The sequence below is a fragment of the Porites lutea genome, chromosome 9 (assembly GCF_958299795.1).
Source record: "Porites lutea chromosome 9, jaPorLute2.1, whole genome shotgun sequence".
NCBI classification, from domain to species: domain Eukaryota; kingdom Metazoa; phylum Cnidaria; class Anthozoa; order Scleractinia; family Poritidae; genus Porites; species Porites lutea.
Genome location: NC_133209.1, coordinates 13,172,785 through 13,188,545, shown reverse-complemented (window position 1 = coordinate 13,188,545; position 15,761 = coordinate 13,172,785). Strand labels below are relative to the sequence as shown.

The 15,761-nt window shown below is 40.1% G+C and overlaps 1 protein-coding gene across 1 annotated transcript in view; it reads right to left on the bottom strand.

Annotated features, from left to right (window-relative positions):
• Positions 1 to 1,928: 1,928 nt before the first annotated feature.
• LOC140948907 (uncharacterized) overlaps positions 1,929 to 15,761 on the bottom strand; it is a 57,263-nt gene continuing 43,430 nt past the window's right edge. The window contains exons 27-29 of the mRNA XM_073398172.1: positions 14,561 to 14,811; positions 4,598 to 4,706; positions 1,929 to 2,260 (exon numbers count right to left, since the gene is read on the bottom strand). Coding sequence (XP_073254273.1) covers positions 1,929 to 2,260; positions 4,598 to 4,706; positions 14,561 to 14,811 — 692 coding nt within the window. The remainder of the gene's footprint in view (positions 2,261 to 4,597; positions 4,707 to 14,560; positions 14,812 to 15,761) is intronic.

Genomic DNA, 15,761 nt, shown 5'->3' with positions numbered 1-15,761 from the left:
TCAATAGACCGGGGAAATTTCTCATTTTATTAAAGCACTGAGGTTACGACAACTTCGAGTTATAACTGATTTCACGGGTTGTCAGGAGTCTAGGGTTTCCCTTTTCCCAGGTTAGCGCCGACTCATTTCGCTTCAATATTCAGGAATGCTCTCGATCTCTTCACGCTTTCATTGCCTTTCGCCGACATGTTTGCACGGCGTTTAGTCTAAAAAAAACTCGAGACGAATTACCTATGGAATAGGGGGTGTATGGGGGATGCCTTCTCTTGAATAATGTTAATGCAATAAGTTATCGCGAGTTTGCTTTGTTAAATGTTCACCAAGATAAACGATGTGGTGTTTTGACCACTCGTCCTGAGCGTGTAACACGCTCTGCTGAAGAGTTTTCAGTGTTCAGATGTCCTTCGTGGGTTGAAGAAGGCGTTTGTGATCTAGTAGGTCTTGGGAGTTCGAGCAGATGGACTCCCTGGCTCGGGGATGGAAACCTAATCGCTGGTGTTTGGTTCACGGGCAGGCCTGATCGCGGAATGCCATAGCTGGGCTGTCGGAGGGTGTGGCTGGCTGCAGACTGGTTGGTTCTAGACGGTGCGAGAGAAAAAACCATTGTCTCAGTTTACTCATACACTAAGTAGGAACTCTGCTGCTGTACGGCTCCAATGATGTGACCTTCCCGGTTCTGGTCTTGCACCTTAACATGCTCGCCAGGGGGCAGTGGAGAGAGTGCAAGGGCTTGGTGTCGTTTGTTGTGATGAATCCGTTGTTTTGATCTGTTGTACTCTTTGCCGATCGCTATCTTGCACATTACGTTTGAAGACACTGTGCATGGCAGGAACTTTGGTTCGCAAGCGGCGCCCCATTAGTAACTCGCTGGGTGAAAAACCAGGGCTGTATACGGGTCTTCATTCTTGCGAGCAAAGCTTTGACTGTGTGGACTGCCCTTTCAACTTCACCATTGGCTCTTGGGCATTTAGGGGAGCTTGTCACATGAAAGAAAATCGAACCCAGTGGCAAACAGACGAAAGGCGTCGGAGCTGAATTGTGGGCCTTTATCTGACACGATAATTTTAGGTAGGCCATGCGTGGAAATTAGACTTTAGCTGATAATAAGTCGTTCGGTTTCTTGATTTCAACCCTTCTTGAATAGTAATCAACAACAATGAGAAAGGCTTTTCCCTCAGCTTCACAGAGGTCAGCAGCTAGCTTCTCCCATGGACGTGAAGGGGAGGAGGCCGATATGAGTGGTTCTTTGGGCTCAAGGCGATGTTCGGCGCACGTGATATAATTTGTCACCATGTTTTCAATCTGTGTAGAGAGTCCTGGCCGCCATATTAACGTTCGGGCTCCAGCTTGTTACTTGGTAATGCTAAGGTGACCAGTATGGATGCGGTCAAGTATCTCTAGTGTCATGGACCTGGGAATCACTCTGCGCTCGTCGCAGAGAAGCAAGTCATCAACAATGATGAAATGGGCTCTGTCTCCCCAATAGGGACGTATGTTTGTATGTATGTATGTTAAAGAGGGATTGAAGGGGCTTGTGGTCAGTTTCTACGACAAAATTCATGCTCACAACATATTCATTAAACTTCTTATAAATACCCAAACTCCTGCTAAGGCTTATCTCTCTATAACAGCATAGCGTCTCTTTACTGAGTGATCGTGATGCATAGATGATGGGTCTACGATTCCCCTTCATCTTGTACCTGAAGGAGGACTACGCCGATACCATTTAAGAAGGCATCAGCTGCGATGATAGTTGGTCGACTTGGGTCATAACATGTTACAACGTCAGCTGACGTGAGGGTTGTTTTAACCTGTTCGAAGGCTCTCTGCTGGGGTCTGACCGTTTATGTGGTTTCTTTGCATAACAACTGACCCAAAGGTTCCCTAATCTCAGCCAGTCGGGGAATGAATTTCCCTAAATTGAATCACTATCCCCTAAAGCGTTGCAGATCCTTCACAGTTTGGGGAGGTGGAAATTGTGATATGGCTTCCGTCTTCATTGGGTCAGCAAGTATTTCCTGTTCGTCTATAAAGGAGCCTAGAAATTTTACAGAGGTCTTGAAAAACTGGTAATTCTCAATGTTGACGGTTATACCAGCCTCCAGCAGACAATGCAGTGCGGCTCGAACACGTCTGTAGTGTTTTTCTACAGGGACGAGATTTGCCATGTTTCTCCATCTACATCTTTTAAGAATTTCAGACATGGTACTTTGGAAAATCTCTGGCGCTGGAACTTGTGCCGAATGGAAGGCGGTTGAAACTGTAGCGGCCAAACGAAATTACAAAAGTAGTGAGCAGTTTTGACTGTTCATCAAGGGGGAGCTGCCACAATTCACGGTCAATAGAGTCTGACGTTGCCATTAGCTTTGGGCACTGGGATAAGGTCAGAACACCAAGTAGTTGGTACAGTTATCGGTGGGATGACTCTCTGTTGGAGCATCGAGTTCAATCCTGTTTGACCTTTGGTGGATAAAAGTTTTTCCTTAGCGTGTAAATGCAATGCGGCTTTGCGTCAGGTTGTAGCATTACTTCGGTCTTCACCTTCCTTAGGCCACTGAATAGTGATGAGGACTCCGTTTTGAAATCAGCATTTTGTTTTGTGATTTCATCAATTTCTTTATCAGTCCCATTGATTATCCCTAAGCCGACACAGGCTTTTCTATTTAGTCCTGGACATGTATGGTCTGGTATGACATGAACCGTTTCAGTGACTTTGCTCTGGTGGTATGAGAAGTAAGCTTGAAATATGCCGATGACTGGGATTTGAATATTTCCAAGGCTTTGTATATTTTCAGCCACGAGGTATGTTCACCAATGTCTGTGACTGCAGTACCAGTATACAGCCTATGGCGAGTATTTCGGTCATTAATCCCTGGCTGGGCGGTCAAGCCACCCATTGTGGCTTGAACTCTCCAAGGAGGAATAGACTTGGTGGTGGTGTCTTTCGCGGCCACACCATCGACAACCTGGTGAAGGTTTGTGAGTTTCCTTGTTCGGTAATTTGTCATTTCCGGTCTTTCCTTCGTTAACAAATTCAGCCTGGGCTGGTTTAATTTCCTTGCCGACGAGATCAAGGTTTTGTCCTCTGGATTCTGCCTGACAACCCATTAGAACGGCATGTGCGAGTGTAAGATTTGCTTTTGATTGAACTCGCTCGGAGAGTGGATCATCACGTACCCCCGCAACGATTCTGTCTCGAATTAAGTCATCCTTTAACGTACTGTAGTCACAATTATCTGCTTATCTGTATAGATCCTGGAAGAATGTGTTTCCTGGTTTTTGGGACCCTCTGTTAAAACGCTGTCTCTCCATGATTGTGTTTCGCCGTTCAGCGAAATATACGCAAATCCCAGACCCCAAAGCAAATGGCAACACCTCGCAGGAGGCGTTCCTTAGTCTAATCGAAGTGTTTCGATAATGTCATCGGCACTGTCACTCATTGCAGATTAGAGTGCTGACCTGCTCTGTTTTTCGTTTTTTGTCTAGCCCTGAAGCTACTCTGTGGCGATCGAATCGTCGAAGGCACTTTGGCCGTGCATCTGCTGCTTGTGGAATGTTCACCTCTTCGAACTATCCAGGGAGAGGAATTTGTGTGGTCTTGTGGGCATGATTAACAGTCGCAGCGGTCGATGTCAGTTCCTTCGTCTCCTGGCATTGTTAAGCGTTGAGGGTCTCCAAAAGCAGCTGCCACTATGTAATATTTTGGGCTTCATGCAAGAATTTATTCCGTAAACAATTCAAGATGTGCTCAAGATGGAGGATTACAAAAGCAGATGGCCCCCAGCTGCATGCAACAACGGGCTCTTACTAACCAGTAAATCGGAAGTCTGATGTGATGAACATTTAACCCTACGATATGTGCATTGATGGAACCAGTTTCACTTGCGAACATAAACTCGGTTATGTGTAAGCTCGTCAGTGATTTACATGTAGGAGCAGTTTTTCCCCAGCAGCAGTAGTCATGTGTTTTTTAGACTGTTGATAAATATTGTTAGACGTGTAAAATGTTTGTCAGTATAGGTTTAGTGAGTAGATTAAGTTATCATATAACGAAACAATAACATCCAGAAAGGGTACGTGAATTGCTTTCTAGTCAAGCTATATTGAGGTATCGTAAAATTCCTAAAATAAGCCCCGGGGCTTATATTTTTTAAAGGCCCTTTTTGAGGGGCTTATTTTTGGAGGGGCTTTTATACGGAGGGAAATTTGCGTTTCAAAATCGATTGGGCTAGTCTTGTAGTTGGAAGTAAATTTACCATTTTTGCTTTGTTTTACTTTGTATTTGAGGGCAATTTTCCTAGAACAAGCCCCCCGGGGGCATATATTTAGAGGGGCGAATTAACGGAGGGTTTTCTGCGTTACCTGTTTGGGGGGGCTTATATTTAGAGGGGCTTATACATGGAGGGGCTTATTCTCGAAATTTTACGGTAATAGGTGACATTTTTACAGATTATCCTCCGTTTCTGTCCAAATCATGAAAATATCATTGAAATTTTTCACGAAGTATCAGAGGTTGATTAAAGAGAATTAAGATTGCTTACAAAGACACTTTTTGTGATGACATGCTATGGTTACTGTAAAAAAAAATTAACACTACCTTGACTGCTTGCCAACGGAGGCTCTTCCTCACAGTAATCGTCAGTCCAGGACAGCCCTCCAACAGCTATGTAACCAGGCAGCCTCTCCATCTTCCCTTTGATGATGATCTGACAAGCAGAAGAGCATGTTGATTTATACTAGCATTATTCATAAGAACCTATGGATCTTTTGTATTTTTTTATACTTAGCTTTTTAAGAGATGTCTTCATATGCGGTACTTGTAATTTGCTCGAGCGAAAAGCGACAACGGTAAAGAGCACGACAAAAATCAACAGGTCTATTCAGCGAAAAAAAGTACTTTGCACGTGCAGCGCACTTTTTTTAAGTCTCGAATGCGTTTTCACTATGACAAGCGCTATCTGCAGCGAGAGAGCATTTAGCCAAACAGAGTGGTAAAAGCCCCCTGCAAAAACCTCGAAGAAGCCGAAATTTAAAAATAGTGAGCAGCAATATTTTGGACATTGTTGATGCTATCCAATCCAACCTGCGATATTTTTATAGACCGCACAAAAGTTGTTGATCATGAAATCTTGGTTAATAGGCTTTAACATTATTGCTTTCGTGCCGTCATAAATGACTGGTTCGCTTCATATTTAAAAAACCGAACACAGACAACGCAGATAGGCCAGCATGTGTCAAACAAAAGCCACAGTTCTATGTGTTGCCCACCAAGGATCCGTTCTCTGTTAGTTGTTTTTTTTAAAAAATTATACGTTAAACGCATGAATCAGTGCTCAAAACAATTCAGATTTTACCTTTTTTTGCCGGTGATACAAAAATTTGAACTGTGACACTTGAAGGGAAAGGAAATACTGAATAACGAAAGCTCTGCGACTGGCTAATCGCCAACAAATGAACTTTCAACATACAAAAATCGAACTTTGTTTTATTCAACCCCCACCAGAAGAGAGCGACGTATTCCCCCAAATTATATATATTTAATAGTCAGAAAAGTGGAAATGCAAGTCTTGAATCAAAAGATTATATTTAAAATATTGGCGTTTTACTTGATAAACATTTTTCGTGGAAGTTCGATACGATTGTCGGTAAAATCAGTAAAACTGTTGGCCTGATTGCCAAACTACGCCATTTCATACCACGATGTATAGTTTTAAAGGAAATTTATTTCTGAAAGAAATAAATGGTTTTATGCTCAATGTGACTGATTAATGTGTCAGGGGGCATTCCTGCCATCCTGGACATTATATATGTGTTTTTATGACATGAAAGCGAGGCACAAGGCCTCTCTGCTCACTGCATCAAGAAAGTTAGAAAACATTTTTCCCTCCCTTCCCTCCCGTTTTGCTCCACTTTCATCTCCCGGATGGCGGGTGTGCCCTCACTTTTGCTGGGATAAATCGTCTTGTGTATCTGGACTTTCCCAGCTTGATATGCTTAGATGAAATAAACGGCCACTCTTGTGGCCAAAGTTATCCCAAACTGGAATCGGTCATTACTGTGTATCCCAGCAAACAAAGCTCACCCAAAGCAAGACTCCACCAACAGCAATAACCGACTCAATAATACTATCTAAAAGAACATGGGGCATAAATAGATGCGATCATACAATTGCTTTTTTTAAAATGCACATATTCTGCTTTTGTCGTCTCAAAATTATGGGTATGTTTCCAACTTGATGCATGATAGCAATAATAACAACGCTCCTCTAAATGTCTTGAAATAACAATACAGAAGCTGATCTGTAAAGTTGCAGATATTATTTTAAAACTTAATGTTGAGTGATTTTGGTGGCAGACACAGGGAATAAGCGAAATATGTAAGATATTATAACATTTTTTTGCTTAACATCACAAAGTATTTAAGGAACATCAATATACAGGGCGCCCCAAAAGTTCGTTCCTCTACTTTATAGTGGAACTCTCGCGCACACGAAGCGCGCGCAGCGGAGCAACATGGGTTAGAAAATTTGGTAAACTATCCATCCGAGAAAATGACGTAGCATACCAACGCCGACCGTCCGCGTCCGTACACCCACTACATTTAAGAAGATGTCAAGTTTCACATTAGTTCTTGCACAAATATTTACACTAGACTGTCAGTTATGTAAGCCATTCGACTTACGAGGAATTGACAGCTGTCAAAATCAGACATCTTATCATATGACCATCTCGCGGGCTGAGATGAAAGACTAGTCGTTTTGCCCATACATATAAGCTGATATAATATGTCACACTTACCAACATAAAAATGAAACTAAGCTTTCACAAGGCAGGGCTCTCAGTCGGCTGCCAGTAGTTTAAAGTTATATGCGCAAGCCAAATTTAGGTTAATTGACAGTTGTGAAATTGAGACATATGCAGAGGTAAACGATTCGGCATTTCGCCACTACAAACCGGACAGAAATGTCTTACTCACACTTGCAGTCGACAGTCCTTGTATTCGAATATTCACCATTCTAATGAAGGTCAATTGACAGCTGTCAAACTAGAGCATTGATGGTCATCATCACCTGACTGTATTACAGGCTCATTTTCCTACCCATTGAGGTCACGTATTATTTTTTTAAGTTTTCCGCTGACATTTTATTTAATCACGGGCTAAATTCTGTAGTTTTAGAAGAGCTGCAAAGCTTAGAAAATCTATCCATCATAGAAAATTTGGCAATCACGTGACCGTACACCGCGCCGCGCCGCGCCGCTTGTCAAAATCACCGGAAATCCAATTTCGGATGGCATCGTTTTCGTGTTTCAACTTGCTCGATGAGTAAGAGGGTTTAAAAGGCTCAAGTGATTCTGGCCTTTAAAACTTGATGGCCTTCAGCAGCTGCATCTCGACTGGTAAGCCTGAGTAATTACTCAATTTGCTGTGTGTGTGTTTTTTTCAGGTTTCCAATAGGCCATTTGCACGATGGCGTCATTTTACTACTACGACCAGAATCCTTTTCGTTTTTCTTTTCATACTTAAATTTGGTAATCCCAGCGAGATTTAATTGAGAAAAAACGTAATTTGCACAAGAAAGAAAAACCCTGAAGGATTCTGGTCGTAGTAGTAAATGATCCTATCATACAAATGGCCTATAGCCGCGCGTAGTTTATGCGGCTAGCTAATTTATGCACGAGACAATGACATGACCTACAATAGTATCAGGTTTGATATAAACTTACAGAACTTTAAAAAGCCTGTAGACATTTTTTAACGGTTACCGCAAGTAAGAAGACAACGTTCCAAGGAATATTTAGTTATGATTTTGGATGTAAAAAGAAAGCTCTTAGTAATTTCCTTGCCTCGAATTCATCTTGAAAAATAGCAAACAACATAAATTTGCAAGGTTTTAAGTTCATTTGCTTATGCTTTCCTGGCTCATGATTTTCAGAGACTCTTTACTCTCAATACTTGTCCTCGTGAATGAAAATTATTGTCTCTGTACATGTTTCACCGAATTATATTTATTTTATTCGTTGTTAGTAGTCTCTCTCGCAATTTTAATCTCTGCGCCCCTTGTTTTAAGTCGTACATAAAAATCGCATGCAGGAGTACTAACTTATAATGTCGCGCGTTAATATCAAACGCTTTTAACGATTACATAACAAAACCATAAATAAAGGGAAATATAACTTAAATTCTATCGTGTTGAAGCGTAACGCTATTTTATGTTTATTCGAACAGTCAACAGCCGGCACTAGAAATTTGACGTTTGCCAAAAGTGAGAACACCTCTGGCTGGCCGTATATAGGGGACTTTGGGAATTTTTTGATCGTGTTCACTAAAAGCCCATACTTATTACCCTGCATATCACATAGGAGCATTTTTTCTGACTGAACAGTCCCTGCATTGTGGAATTCTCTACGTGAAAACGTTTTATAATGTGGTCAGTTCTATAATTTGTGGTGCAAAGAAAGCGCGTGCTTCGATCTTCCTGGACTGATTGAATGAGTGCAATTTGTCTCGCAGAATTATGAAAAACTGCAAAATAGGGCAAAACAAATTCTGTCCGAGGTCTGTATGATAAAAAACAGCACCACATAGTCCTCTTTACCTCAGACGTGATGTATAAAAAGTATACTTAAAAGGCTGCTTTACACGCCACCAGATTTGTCCCCAAGATTTACTTGTAAAGTAAACTTGTCGAACACAAAAAATCTGGCCTGATTTCTTATTGAGGCCTCCCTTTTAGACAGAGGAATGCAACGTGTAAATTTTTTGGCTGTCATAAGGGATGGCCATTAGAAAAGTGTTGGGCGAAAGGGGGGGGGGGGCGTGGGGATTTTAAGAGATTTTTTTGCACATTGTAAGGTAGAAATCTTTTTTTTTCCCTCCTTGTGTATGTTTTTTTTGGCCAGAATCCGTAGGAATATATTTTTTTATTAATAATTTCCTGGGGAAAAGTTTATTTTTTGCTTTTGCCCCACCTCCCCATCATCCATGGTCTCCCCAATGGAGTGGTTGGAGAGACCATGAATTAACTATATAACAATTATTCACCGAAGTGAAGGTCGCTAGTGATGGTTATTTACGGAGGCCGCGAAGCGCCGAGTTAAATATCCACCACCAGCCACCGACACTGAGGTGAATAATTGTTTTAGTATATAATAAAACAGCGAGATAATTGAGCGCAAAAATGATGATTTTTAACTCATTTACTGTTGCCAACTATTACAATTTTGGCGCGCAATGACCGAACGGCCGCTGTCGTCGCTTTTTCTTGCCGACAAATAAAACTTTTCAAAATCATTCTGTTAAAGAGATTATTAAATTTACTAAGCTTATTTACGAACAAGTCGACTGAAAAAAGTGACGCGAGACTATAGCTTAATTTGCATTTGTAAACAAAAATCTTTTTCTCCGGTGTTATTGATAAATTCAAGTTAAAAAGAAAAAGCTTTACCTGTTAAAACTTCCAAACCGAACTTCGTCATCTTCTTCGTGTATTTCGGGAACAGCTTACTTGATTAGTGGTGAAATTTCTTTGTTTATTACGGCAGCAAACTGGGAAGGCAGTTTGCTCTCAACTTACGCGAGTTTAACGTCGCTCGGTCTGAGGAACTGGAGGTGAATCAGTGAATAGTTAACAATTATTCTTCGAGCCCGAATGGGGTCTGAGTCAATAGCCATTTTAGTAAAATCAAACTTGTTGGTCAAAAATATCGAGACAAAACTTTATGTAGTTAAAGCTAGACTTTAATCCTTTTTCGCTGCCAAAAAGCCGGCGCTTTCCCTACTAGTGGGCTATAACATATAGCCTAGTAGTAGCTCAAACAATCAAAACGCAGCATTGATAAGAGACCACTATGCAGGATATTCACTGACTGATTAGCCAATCACAGCGCGCGAAAACACTATCCACTGTTTTAGTATATACTAAAATAAAATAAGATGGTGTAAGTGGGCGACTGGGTTATTTTGTTTCGGAAGAATTTGTTTTCCAGGCCTTATTACTGTGATCGACTAAGATGGTTGATGGTTATTGGGTGTACATATAAGATTATTAACTCGATGTAAAGCTGATTTATTTGACTCTTGGACTGTCAAATTATTTTCTCTCAAATCACTTAGCCTTTCCCTCAAAAGTCACATGAATGTGCCGTAAAGTTACCTGATTTGTGGATTACAAGTTTATTGTTTGATTTAAAATAAACGAGAGCTTCGCTTTTAGCCCTGGCTAAGTCTGTAATGCAGAACGATTGGACTTGGTAAGCGAATCATTTAAACAAAAGTTGTGTCAAAAAATCTAATTCACCATTTTCATTCTAATCATAACTATAACAAAATTATCAAATCTGATTGGCTATCAACTGCCCTGATTTCAGCCTTAATAGGACGGTTCAATAGGACAGTATGCGTCATCACGCGCTTGCTTGAATGGCTTTGTCTTCACTGCTAGCAAAAAAGGATCTTGGAATTTCTTGTGTTTTGATTTTTGTCAAAGTTATGATTAATTGGTTAAAGAACTTCGTGTCGTCTAATTCGGTCTGTAATCATACTCGTGATTAAACAAATCGGACTCCCGCTACGCGGTCGTCCGATTTTGTTTATCACTCGTATAATTACTGACCAAAATGGACTCCACTCAGTCCTGTTACCATTACTTGTTGTCTCATCTTTTGACTCGAATTTTCGATTTGTGTAATTCCTCGCCAAAGGTGCGCGTGCGCGAGTATATTTTCCTGCCACATATTTTTTTGTTTTATAACCCGAATTACTCGAACTCCTTCCTTGTTTTTTGTGAATATTACGAAAGATAAACCCCCTTAACGCAAAGACGTTCAGCCAAGTGAGAGCATAAGCATGTATATACTTCGATTTACTGGCTTATCAGTTTTAGAAACTGCTAAAAAACTAGAAAGATCGGAATGTTGGGTGATAAAATGATCATGGAGAAATGAAGGTTTTGAAGGCAAGAAAAGAAGGGGAACACTAAAAGCCCTGAATAAAGCAGCTTATAATAGTTTTCAGTAAAGAAGGCTATTGTAGATACAAAATAGGAGATTCGACGAGGAAGCTCTCACATAATTGCCAAGTCTAGAACAGGTTCATGCAAAGCGAAGGTTAGAGGCCCCTGAGATGGCAAAAAAACCCCTCTGCTTAGTCTCCCAAGTAACGCTAACCTCGTCTTAAATTTGAAAAAAAGTACAAAAGCCTTGCTGTGGAAGGGGGCCGGGGTAATTATCTTTTTTGGATGAACGCCCAAAATATATTTTTTTCAGTTGCTTAATCTAAAGAAATATTGTTGGACGGTTCTTGCGCACCAGGTGGTAAAAAAGCAAAAATTGGATCATCTGTGGCCCTATACGCTGTATCCCACTCCATGCCGCAACGGCTACAGAATGTGATAAAAAAGCAAAGGGGTCATGCCAGTCACTGAAATTCTGCATACATGCACTTGATAGAGCAATAAACATTTTCAAGAAATTTCATGTAAAAACAAAGTTTTGATGAAAAGTTATAGCGTATGAAATTAGAGGAACGAACTTTTGGGACACCCTGTAGTCATCTGTTTTCTGAAGAATCTCCAGGATAATTTGTTTGATTTTGGAATTAAATTGAGATTTTCTCAACGGCCTAAGAGGTAGACCAGTTCTCGCACATGATCTTTTCATTTTTTTGTTCGAGAGTACTCGGCATAATAATGTTGGTTTGATGCAGACCTGGTTCTATAGTCATGTACATCAGTCGTTAGCCTGAACATGCTTCTTAGATTACTTGGAACAGCTTGATGATAATCGTCATGCATTAAGGTGGCTCCGTAATTAATACAAGAGCATTTAGCTGTGACAAATTTTCCGTCATAACTTTTTGGTTTTTAACGCGATGGCTGCGAAACTTTGCAAAGAATAACAGTTATCATTCGGCAATAATACGAAATATTCCGATTTCATTGATGGTAAATATTTCTTGAGAAATTAGCGCTTAAGAGGACCCTACTGTTCAAAGAAAATCGCGTCTAGTAAAAAATTTTGCTGATATTTTTTACTGAAATTTCTGGTATCGGCTTTAATTGATATAATAAATATGCAAGAGGAATTTCAGAAAAATCGTTGGAGCAAAAGTCCGTAACTAAAAGTCGCTCAAAATTCAGCTGTGAAATTGTTTTGGAATTTCGAAAATAAATTACCATCAGGAAGAAGGAGCCACTAGTTTGAATTTTCGGGACAAGTAAATTCAACATTTGCTAATTCTTAAAACAAGAGCCGATTGCCTATCGTGTTATTCTTTAAAAAGTACTTTTTAGTTTTAGAAGCACTATAAATTGCTCCAACCTTGCTCTGAAGTAGAATGACTTGTTCTTCGACATTTTTAAAATATCCCTTGACAGTTTTGGCTCAAACTCCTGCTGCATACATTTTGATGTATTGCAATACATTTTCAAAGACTTTTACTGCTGTTCGTTGCTTCCAACTCAGGAAAAAAGTATTGAGATTGGACGCTTCCTCGTATCAGAGCTCAGACAGAACTGTCCAGCACCTTTGTTTATGACTACAAAATGAGCACGGGCGGCGGTTCTGCGAGGAATTCGCACCTCAGCCAGGGGGGACGAATGACAATGATGCCCATGTCTGTGAACCGATCTGTATAAACATGTATTGTAGAGCAAAACCTAATAATCAAGAAAAAATACCCATTCATTGAAGGAAGGAGTGACAAAAATTTCAGAGTTGTAAATTTAATCACAGGCAGTATTTTTGCGATAATTTTATTTTGCACTGTGATGTTATTCGGTTCACAGGCATGGTCATCGTGGTCGTTCGTCCCCCCTGGGTGAGGTGCGAATTCCTCGCAGAACCGCCGCCCGTGCTCATTTTGTAGTCATAAACAAAGGTGCTGGACAGTTCTCTCTGAGCTCTGATACGAGGTAGCGTCCAATCTCAATACTTTTTTCCTGAGTTGGAAGCAACGAACAGCAGTAAAAGTCGTTGAAAATGCATTGCAATACATCAAAATGTATGCAGCAGGAGTTTGAGCCAAAACTGCCAAGGGATATTTTAAAAATGTCGAAGAACAAGTCATTTTACTTCAGAGCAAGGTTTGGAGCAATTTATAGTGCTTCTAAAACTAAAAAGTACCATTTAAAGAATAGCACGATAGGCAATCGGCTTTCGTTTTAAGAATTAGCAAACGTTGAATTTACTTGTCCCGAAAATTCAAACTGATGGCTCCTTCTACCTGATGATAATTTATTTTTGAAATTCCAAAACAATTTCACAGCTGAATTTTGAGCGACTTTTAGTTACGGACTTCTGCTCCAACGATTTTTCTGAAATTCCTCTGGCATATTTATTATATCAATTAAAGCCGATTCCAGAAATTTCAGTAAAAAATATCAGCAAAATTTTTTACTAGACGCGATTTTCTTTGAACAGTAGGGTCCTTTTAAGCGCTAATTTCTCAAGAAATATTTACCATCAATGAAATCGGAATATTTCGTATTATTGCCGAATGATAACTGTTGTTCTTTGCAAAGTTTCGCAGCCATCGCGTTAAAAACCAGAAAGTTATGACGGAAAATTTGTCACAGCTAAATGCTCTTGTATTAATTACGGAGCCACCTTAACAACGAGACGTTCAAAGTACAAAAATGTTAACGGTAGAGATCTCGTTTGCTGGCATCGCTGGAAATCCCGGACATTGCATTCCGTGCTTCTTACATCCAGGCCGTTTGGAAATGCTCTTAACCGCCGATTTTTAGTCGCTCATACTTGCGTGAAGGCCTCATATTTTAGTGACAGATCGAGTGGTAGAAAACATAGTTGTTTTGCGCCAAATAGGAACCACTGGTTTAAAATATTGCCGAACAAGTAATGAGGAAAGATTGCTGATGGAATAAGCTTTCAAACCATGGGTGTTACAGCAAAATCAAGCTAAGGAAGGGGGAAAAATCGCTGTTCAAAGACTGTGGTTTTTAGGATTTAATCGTGGGATACAGCATGTGATTTTATCGGTGCCTTTTTTCGTCATTTTCAAATGCAAAAGTAAAGCTAAGTAAACATCAAAATCAGTCGGATGACACAAAAAAATGGAAAGGTTAGTGCGTTCTGTGTTTTGTTTTAGTGAAACCACTTGCACATTTATTGGATATCATTAATTTTACCCACATTCGCTGTTTGTAAACAATAAGTTTTCGGTTTTTCGAGTAACTCCCTCTCTACGCCTTATATTTTTTTTTACGCTAAACTGCTCACAGAAAATTGTAAAAAGTAAACATGAAATTCGAGGTATCCACTTTAATTTTTGTACGATGTGTTTATCGATACATCAGTTTAACATGAACCGATATTTTCTCGAAATTTGTTTTCTTTGTTGTTATTGCGCTCGCTTCCATTGGAATTTTACCGCTGAATTTACTGGTCACAGTCTCAAATGTCCCGTATTTCTAGCGATGAGCCATACTTCTCGTAACAAAACAAAAATACACTTTTCTGTAACAATATTTGTTGTTGGCATGTTTCAAAATTCTTCTCTGAATTGCTCCGTTTATGTTACCATGTCTAGTTTCTGTTCTCACCTTACATCTTGCAACAGAAGAAAAAGCCACTTGTCCGTAACGCCAATATGGAATTTTATTGTTGGAATCTTTCCAAATTCTTCTCCGCACTGCACTAATTTCTTGATGAATCTCCAACATTTCTGCTCCCGGCCCAAACATCAAGAACCTAAACTGAAGACACCTGCCATATCCCTGCGCTGATCTGTTGTACCATGGACTCTCTAAAACAGCTTCTCCTTCAGAACTGTTGCTCACAATACTCATTACAGCTGCAAAATCAAACAATTAGTTTAGGTCAAGCACTAGCTCTAATACGATTACGCATGAATAACGTAAGACTAGCCCCACAAAGCCTCAAGAGAAAACATTTCCTTAAGGTTGTTTCATAATAATGGCTACAAAGGCGTTTGCACATTCTTAATAACAAATCGATTATAAGATAAGCTTTGGGTATCCTTTTTGTTTCAGATGACTATATGATGCCATAACTTTAAACTAAACTATGTGTCCTTATACGTTTCGTTCTTAATTCCGTTATTTGGAACAGGTCATAACAAGAGTACGTACAAATGAACTGATATTTCAACGTCTGAGCTCCATGACCCCCCCCCCCCCCTAAATTCTCAGAAATAGTCCTTTTTGTTTCAAAATAGAGGGTCTGAATGGGGGGTCCAAATGTCGGTTGTCGGTTAAACATAACTTTGTCGGTTGTCGGTAAATCTAGGTTAATGATTAAAAAACAAGTTAATCATTAATATTCGTTATTTAACTCACACGGTTTAAACTCCATACAAGGGTAACACCTCTTCATTCCGCGTAGATTAATCATTTGATTACAATGAAACCTTATCGAAAGTGTGGTTTGCTAAAGCTGCGCGATCGTTTGCGCCACTTTGAGCAGTCTTTAGCCAGTTCTTCCCAGTTCACAGACCAGTGAAGTAATCAAGAAAAATAAGTGGTCGAAGGGGAAACGCCCAGTCTAGTCTTTGAGATGAGTCGGATTTCACTATAAAGTTATTTTCAGTGACTGAACTCTGTTTCCCTGCAAATGGAGCTCGCGCTTTCCTGGATTTTCTCCAAAAACGAGCGGAAACGAAGGAGCACCATTTGAACGGTCCCAAATGAGCTTGAGCTGCTGGGACGAAATAGGCAGTCCTCTATACATGCCAGGAAAACGCGGAAATCGAAGCAGGTTTTATAAAAATTTGATACAAGTGAG